General features: G+C 35.8%; 1 protein-coding gene across 3 annotated transcripts in view; it reads right to left on the reverse strand.

Annotated features, from left to right (window-relative positions):
• GABRA2 (gamma-aminobutyric acid type A receptor subunit alpha2) overlaps positions 1 to 8,644 on the reverse strand; it is a 102,802-nt gene extending 94,158 nt beyond the window's left edge. For all 3 annotated transcript variants that reach the window (XM_040966203.1, XM_040966204.1, XM_040966202.1), the window contains exons 1-2: positions 8,574 to 8,644; positions 6,115 to 6,230 (exon numbers count right to left, since the gene is read on the reverse strand). In XM_040966203.1, the coding sequence (XP_040822137.1) occupies positions 6,115 to 6,230; positions 8,574 to 8,644 (187 nt within the window). The remainder of the gene's footprint in view (positions 1 to 6,114; positions 6,231 to 8,573) is intronic.
• Between the last annotated feature and the right edge of the window lie 490 nt (positions 8,645 to 9,134).

The raw sequence follows: 9,134 nt of genomic DNA on the forward strand, positions 1-9,134 counted from the left end.
AGATGAGATTCCCAGGCACCTCGTGACAATGACACTGCAGGAGCAGCAGCAGCTCCAATTTGGCTGCTTAAATGAGGAAGAGAATAGCAGACCTCCCAGCTTTCCAAGCAGAAGCCCTGCATTTGCTTTTCACCCTGGCTGCCCCTGAGACCTGAACAACTAAGCATCTCAGACCCATCTCGCTCTTTCTACTCATGTTGCTGTCTCATTTCTTTAATTTCTCCTTGCCTCCTCAAATATGATATGATCTTCGTATCTCTATTAAAAAGAAGAGCTATGTTCTAAAAAGAAGAGCTATGCCATCAGCTATCAGGCATGCAAGACCCAGACAGCTTACTGTTGAAGTAACTCACAACCCAGGTGAGGTGGGTGGCCATGATTTCAACTTTATATTTCTAAAAATCATCATCAATGTCACATAGTGAGCTTTGATTCTGTAAATACAACTTTGCTCCCATAAGCAAATTCATTGACATGAACCACAACATCAAATTGATATAGTCATGGTAATAATGATGAAGGACAATAAACATGTCATCTTCTTCTGTAATTCTCAGGTTTTGAGAGATTCTGTGCATATACAAAAGTGAGTCCTCAAAATGAATAGAAGGAACAAAAATTGCAATAATGTCTCCCTTCTTTCAAACTACATACATTGTGTTTTCTCCATATACTATTGCTTTAAGCAATCACAATCTTTATGAATTAAGTATAATATTGGGGTATATCTGCTATTGCATTTATAGTAGAAACAGCTTTAAGACCAGCAATGGTAACATGTTCATTTATTAAGTTTCTACTCTGTACAACATTATGCAATGGATTAAGATATAAAAATGAAATAACCCGACAAATCAATAAACCATATGCTTTCATCTCTATTTTGCAAATAAAGAAACCAAAGCAAGGAGAGATTGACTAGCATACTAGAAAGTAAGTTCTTATATAATTACAGAGTAATTCAAAATTCAAAGCATATCAGTGGATCCATGACATTATGAAGTAACTCAATCCACTTGCAAGGTGGTACTTCTTTCCTCTTAAATCCCAGTGAGATTAGATTTTTTTCAGTATTATTTTTATCCACTAAATAGGCCATATTTTATATTTATAAACTTTGGAGGAATAAAATTCATAGACACACGTTATGATACATCTCCTTACAGCATGAAAGAGGGTAAATAACCAAAAGTCATGTCGTAAAGTGATTCCCCCAGCCTGAAGTTTATGACCTGTGTTTTAATATTTCATGTCTTTAAGCAAAAAGCTCCTCAATATTTCAGAATATAAAATAAGAGCATTGGCAAAACAGCATCTTTCTAGACAAGATTCTTGAAACATCTTTTCCAAACACAGTTAAGCACGGTAGTCAATCTTTATTTTCCAGACTGAGTCTATAATTTAGACACCAAGGCCTGTCATTTCTAATAGCTGTCAATTCTGAACACTGTGAATGCTCACTGCCATGAATATATGAGGCCTGTCGACACAGTAAATGTTCCAGTGACCCTATACAATTGATTAAAAACTGAATGTCCTTCCTTTTTGTCAGTTAACAAGTTGGATGTCGCTCACGGAATGTAAAAATTCATGAGTGGGAATCTGAGTTTTTACCCCCATGAATAAAATGAAGACAAAAGAAGGTTTGATTTTATTATTCATTTGAAGTAAACCAAGGTATGGTTTCAGCAGGCATGATTTCAAAGCAAACCTAGATTCAATTTCTAACCTCACAGTAAGACACCCTACCAAATGCAGACGAACTTCCAATATTCTCTTGGCATGTCGTCAAGTAATACTATGCTCTAAGAATACACTCTTCTGAAGCAAAAAAAAACTCTTGTATTACTGCTAACAGTAAAATCTATTAGTGGAAGACTACATTATGTCTATAATATTTTTAATTTACTTGAACCATGCAATATCTGTTCGAGAAAGAAATAGCATGAGTATTTCCTTAGAGATAAGTAAGTTAAGTCATCAATGGAACAATGAATTACCCCAAATCACACAGTTAGTTCATGAGAGAATCACATCTATCATAAGTCAGGAATTTCAGGAATTTGTATAATTGAAGAACTGTGCAAAAATATACATATTAACTGATGTTAATAATGATGTTAATTAAGTGATAATTATTAAATCAATTTCAAGGACCAGGTGAATTGGATAGTTAATTTATGGTGGCATACTAAAAGTATTAATTTTAACTAATAAAAATCAAAATCAATCAAGAAATACTTAATTGAATATTGCGTACACACAGGTCACTGTCACTTGTTCTAGATATTTAGAGTTTCTTATTGGTGAAACAAGCAATAAGACAAGCACAAAGCCAGGACTTCCTAAACTGCATATGCTACCACAAGAGAGCAAAGTAAGCAATTAAGACAGTGGCAATTAGCAAAAGCATAAACTTTTCTGTTAAAAGATGAATGCTCGGGCCGGCGCAGTGGCGCAAGTGGCTAAGTCCTCGCCTTGCACACCCGGGATCCCATATGTGCGCCGGTTCTAATCCCGGCAGCCCCGCTTCCCTTCCAGCTCCCTGCCTGTGGCCCAGGAAGGCAGTTGAGGACGGCCCAAAGCTTTGGGACCCTGCACCCGCATGGGAGACCCGGAAAGAGGCTCCTGGCTTTGGATCGGCATAGTATCGGCCCGTTGCGCTCACTTGGGGAGTGAATCATCGGACGGAAGATCTTCCTCTCTGTCTCTCCTCTCTGTATATCTGCCTTTCCAATAAAAAAAATAATAAAAATAAATCTTTAAAAAAAAAAAAGATGAATGCTCTGGCCAACATTATGTCACAATTGGTTAAACCTCTGACTGCCACAATGACCTCTGCTATCCAAATGCCTGCTGTTCCAGAAAGAAAAACAAGATCCAGATATCAGCAATGCTGGGAGGAGGCTAGTTTTTAATAATGACAGTAACTATTTTAATTAAATTATAATTTAAAATTTCAGGAATACATTTAGAATTTCTCAAGATCTTTTAGTCATGTTCTTAACTGACATATCAACTACCTGTCAGTTGCTGCTAAAATTCGTTTTTATGTCATCATATTTATCAAAACTCTATGACTGGTATTAGAAAGACTATTGTACTGATGGCAAATGTAGATTCAGAGACATTAAGTGCACTAAAGTAAATCTTCAAAATCTAAAATCTGGCTCTCTTCACCAGCCTTTCTGACCTCCTACAGCATAATACTCAACTCATAACCTTAACAATCTTAACTAAAAGGTCTGTTAGCGTGAACAGCCCCACTTTCCAGATGATTAATTAGTCATGGAGATGATTAATTTGTCATGGAAAAGTTAATCAAACAATCACATTTATTTTATGGCCACATATGCAGATCAATACTTATTTGCTAAAGGCACAGAGGATTTATGATACAACATCATGCCTTGATGTGTTTACAATCTTATTAAGTTAACGAGAGACTCATAAAAATATAATAAGTAATAGAGGATAGTACATAATAACTTCCAAATTAGATATGAAGCCAACAACTACTAAAGAAATTCAACAAAGAGAAAACTGAATTTGGGTGCACAATTTAGTTAAGAAATCTTTTCACTATGGAGGACTGGTGTTAAGATGATTTATTTTTGCCAGGAAGTAAAAGTGGAGCAGAAAGGATGAAGAAAGGATGAAGAAAACATATTCCTGTCACAACAGATAATATAACCAAAGGCCAAGAAAGTAGATGGTAATAAAATACCCATAGATGACCAATAGATGTTTGAAATTCAGGATGGACCGGATAGGAAGTTAAGAGGTAAATGACACCAGATGGGTCCATTGTGGAATACCATATCATAATAAGAACCAAAGAGAAGTGGGTAGAAATTAGTAATTGTAAGTGCATTGTGTTGTGTTTTTCTCAACAACCCTCAAAGCTAGAAAGATGGATATAGCATGTCCATTTGAAATCAAAGGAAACAAATCTTGGTCGCAGGATAACGAGCTTTCTGTGTGTGGATGGAACAGAACCCTAATCTAGCTTTATTTGCCTCTAAGGCTCAGGTCCTTAGCATGCTTCCTCATCACTGTCTGCCAAAGGCACTGGGAAACCATTAAAGGTACCTGGTCAATAAAACAGAGTGACATAGGGAAAACCAGGGAACGTTAAAAGAAGATGAATCTGCTTGTGAGATGTTAGCACGCATTTAATACCAGAAGACTGGAAATAAAGATAAGAAAGTTAAGTTGCAAAGACCATTTAGGATATATCAGAATAACTCAAATAACAGAAAATCAGAATGTGCTCGAAAGTGAGTTAAGGAAATAAAGAATAGATAAAAGGTATGAAAAAAATTGCCAAGAATTTGATGGCAATATCAAAGTCCTGAAAAGACTCACTGTGTATTCTCACTATATATATATATATATATATATATATATATATATATATATTCACTATATTCTCACTATATATTCCTCCTAAAAACTAAAAGAAGCAAAATTCACAGTCTAGACTGAATAGTTTAAGATTGTTCAACAACACCTACTTTATTTAAAATACTAAAATCTATGGATTGGCAAAGAGATCAACTTCAGCGCAGTCTACCTCTACAACCACCTTCACAAACTATAAGAGCCTTGGGCTAGGTATATTTCTCTCATGCTAATTTGGCAATAGTTCATTGCAACATATATGCTAAGAGATAAAGCAATTGCTTTCATTCAACAGCACTAGACATTAAAGACTAACATGATTTCCCTTTTACGTGTCCTCTTACAAGCCAAGTGTATGTTAAGCACCTGAATTCTCCCTTAGGGACAAAAATGTGTCACAGCAGTGAACACAGCTCTTCCTTGGGGAATTCTCTTAACATTCTAGGTACCATTGAGGGATTAGAGCCAACAAAGCCAGCAGTAATTAAATAGCATACTACTTAGCATCAGTTTGAGCTTCTGCTGACATTTTTCTTATCCTAGAAACAAATCAAGCTACATAACTGTTAACGCTAGCTACATAAAATGAGCAACTCAAATTTTTCATAAATAATAGTTTATGTGGCTATTAGGGCATTTAGTTAATACAAATATTTTTAAGAAAACTGATACTGAAAGCTTTCAAACCTGGAAATAACAAGGATGATGGTATAATCTTATTAATATGAAATGTTCCATAATGCATTTTAGTTTTAAACTAATTATCAAATTCAATGCCATGATAATTATGAAACATACACACACACACATTTAAGTTCGCACATTTATCAATGATTGTTTCCTAGTTACTAAGATGGCTACTCTAACGTGTGTGTGTGTGTACATGGCCATGTCTGTGAGCCCTTACAATCTTGCTAGAATTGAAGAGTAACAATATTTCGACTCACAATGCTTTAGAGATTCACAAAACTCCTGTACATTCACATAACTACTTGTATCATCTCCCTGAACTAAATGGCAATTAAAATGTAGCACATTGATCAAGCCAGAATCTTTCATCTTCATACATAAATCAGAGTTGTTTTCTTCTGAGCTGAAATTTATTTTCAAAATTGAAACCAAACTGTGTCATCAGCTACTTATTTGAGCTTATACGTATCTCATACATCTAAAATATCTTTCAAAGTTTCAAGGATTCCCTTCCCGTGCTATATTTCAGAAATACAATATGCAGGGTTTAAGAAAAGCACCACAAAATCCTAAAAAGTGAATTTTCTAAAATACCACATAGGTAATCTTTCTCTTATGTGTGTTCTTTATTTTTACATGTTCATATTGGTGTGAAAATAAGCATCTATGAAGCACAAAAATAACCAACAATACTATACATGCATATATCTTCAGTAGTGGAACACTCTAACACACTCTGTGTGTGGGGAAAAAAAGAAAAGAAATTCATTTGAGAATTACTCATGCAGAGATCCTGAGTACCATATGACACTAGGCTTCCTAATAAAAGGCATGCTGAAACAGTAAATGCATGGAAAAATAATTACAGATAACATTGGTTTCACATTACCTTTCTATATCCTATGATTTTAGCACATATCAATGTATTCACATATAAACTCTATTAACAGGGAAAGGCTATACTTAACTTATAAAGACATTATTTTGTGCAAGATTTTATAAAAGGAAAACTATTTTTACCTCCAAGTCCTGGTCTAAGCCGATTATCGTAACCATCCAGAAGTCTGTCTAGAATTCTTGTAAAGATGGTAATATTATTTTTAGCCTCATCTTCTTGGATGTTTGCCAGCACCAACCTAAACAGATAATTTTACAAGCTGATATGGATACATAACTGCCAACATGTTCTTCTTGATTTGAATCTTAGGATTCCCTAAGCTATTGGTGTCGTCAGAATTCCTCTTTTTGTTTTTGTTTTTTACTAATATCAGTATCTCTATAGGGAAGGCAAATATACTGTTGATAATGGATACCAAACAATATATTATCACAAGTTTGATGTTAGAACCTTTGAGATTCCTTCCATTTAGCAGCCTATCTGTGCTGTTTTGTTTTCGCAAAATCCACTCCCTAGAATATAGGATGATTATAGATTATCAAGTGCAGACCCTATCAGGAATGAGGCTTTTACACCTAGAAAACAGTCAAAGAGACTTCTGAACTCATTCTTCAGTTATTTGAATATTAGCTGGAAAGCAAATTGCCTCCTTGGAGAAACCAAATTTCTCCATCTCCTTCATAAATGTCTTTCCCTTCTCTTCCCGTCTTCCTCTTTCAACAGATTATTTTCTTACTTTGTATCTACCTCCACCCAATGGCCAAGTGCAATATAGACATCAGGGAAACTCCACTGGCTGTGTGCCAGGCCGTGCTGCAGCCAGGGGGTGGAGGTGGGCTCTAAGAGCAGCAGCAACATGCACCTGTGTGGGGAACGCTCCTCCAGACTGGTCTCCCACAAGAGTGAGCAGTGCTTACACACAGGTTAAAGGGCCAAATACTTCTTTTTGTTAATAGATTTCTTTAAAGAACAGATAACCTTAAAGCATCACCAGAAAAGCTTTAAAAATATTGTTTTTGTCATTGTATCTTCACCAAATAGCTAATCAGAGACCTAACTCTGTGACTTAAAAGCAATTTGGTGCAGAAACAACTGAATACCTAAAACAGAATGTCCTTTTTCATTGCCTCCCCCCTTAGAATGATTCAGAGATTTAAATTGCTGGCATCAGAGAAAGAATCATTTATATAATAGAATAAAATACTGGCAAGAGTATTACTGGTCAAATATAGCACAAGAAAACTAGCAGAGAGAAATTGCTTAAGCATTGGAAATTTTTAATGGTTAATTGGTAATACACTGATCACTTTTTTAAAATCAGTACACAGTCAGATTCTGATCAAGGTGTATTTTCTAAAATATTAACTGTCCATTGTATTTAAAGATAAGATTTGTAGCTTAACAGAATCATAATACATAAAAATTTGGTAAGAAACAGCAAATGTTGCTTTAATAGTATAATTAGTAAAACACTCAAATTAACATTCAAAAATTACATATGTAAATCAGCTCAGATCCTCTAGGCTAGAAAGTTTTACATAATCTACTTAAGCAAATTTTAAGACCCATCACTACTAGAGTCATGGCACTTATCAAAGATTTTCATTTAAAAGTGCTTCAAATCACATTTGACATTTTCTTTCTGAAGTCAATCTTCAGGTGTTTAATTAAGCATCAAGCTTTATAACTAGATATCTTTTCGATTTTAGAAAAGATTTTTATACCTTGACCATTATCTGGACAGAATTCGGAGGGAGGAGGGAGCGGGGAATGAAATGTGAAATCAAGATTTTTTTAAAAAAGCAATAGTTACAGGAGTACTTTTTGAAAGTTTTATTTTATGTTCTTTTGCAATTCGATAATCTTGTCCTGAAGGCAGAGTAAAAGAGGTTCTCTGATGGTAAGAATTAGAAAAAGCTACAGTTAAGATGTTCTTGAGATCAATGAAAACGTTATGTTTGCAGAGCACAGTGGAAGGAAACAAGTTTGCAGTAGCATTCCTTACAACAGTAACCATTTTAGGATTAAAAGATCTCTAAGTTAGGAGCATGAAAAGTTAATACATTAGGCTCTTGTTTAGTTGGGATTGTGAAGTTGTATACTATCTCCACCTAGAGGTTTAAGACTCACTCATCATTTAAGCTTGCTCTGCTGACTCAAAGAATCAAGACCACTAATAACGAAAAGAAAAAAAAAAAATTAAGTTGCCACTCAGATCAGCACTTTTCTATCTGGCTTTAAGGAACACTTGGTTTCATTACTCAATAGTATTATGAGCTCCTAGTACCACGTCAACTCCTTGTAAGCATGTGCCATTCAAAGGATTTTAAACTTCTATATAGGAAAAATGTCTGTTCACTTTTGCATATCATCACTAAAAACAAACAGCGGAGAACTTTTTATCATCTTCGTCACTTTGTAGTACACATTCCTGGTACAACCCCTTTTCGTCCGAAAAATAAATAAAGAAAGAAAGAAACCTTCAGTTATTACCCTAAATTCTACAAGGCCACCTTGTATTGATGGTGCTCAATATGTACATCTTCACACTGAGTTAAAGGCAACAGAGTGAGGCTCTTACCTGCTTGAGTCCCACGCTAAAAAGACCAGAAGCAGCAGCTGCATATTGTAGATGCTCAGTTTCATCCTCATTGCTCCTCTTTGCAAAGCCGTGGAAGGAGAAAAAAAACAAAGCACAGTTAACATTGCCCCAGTTCCGCCGCCCAAGGAACCCAGGAGAGTGCCATCTCATTTGGAAATGGAAGTTAAAGCTTTGCAGATTACTCCAGTGGACTCAGTGAAGCATCTGAACAGAGCGGAGGGGAACTACTTTTTTCTTCTTGGCATCAAGATGATAAGGTAATCACACTTTCTCTGCCAGCAATTCCCTCCCCCAAGCCCTGTGGTCAGCAAACACCTTGCTGTGCACAGTCAAGAGTAACAATACCCCAGATTCCAGAGAGATAAATGAGCTGGAGAATAAGATTGGTGGGAAGGGAGAATGGGAAAGGGGAGAAGAAGTGGGGTCTTCATACCTCAGCCCCCTGAACGCAGACCACCCCGGCAACCAAAGCAGGAAAAGCGAAGGGTCGCCAACCCACTTTTCCAATTATTTCTCTTTACAGTGTTTTTCGATCTTGAA

The sequence above is a fragment of the Ochotona curzoniae genome, unplaced genomic scaffold (assembly GCF_017591425.1).
Source record: "Ochotona curzoniae isolate NIBS_2020 unplaced genomic scaffold, NIBS_Ocur_1.0 scaffold_4505, whole genome shotgun sequence".
Lineage (NCBI taxonomy): Eukaryota > Metazoa > Chordata > Mammalia > Lagomorpha > Ochotonidae > Ochotona > Ochotona curzoniae.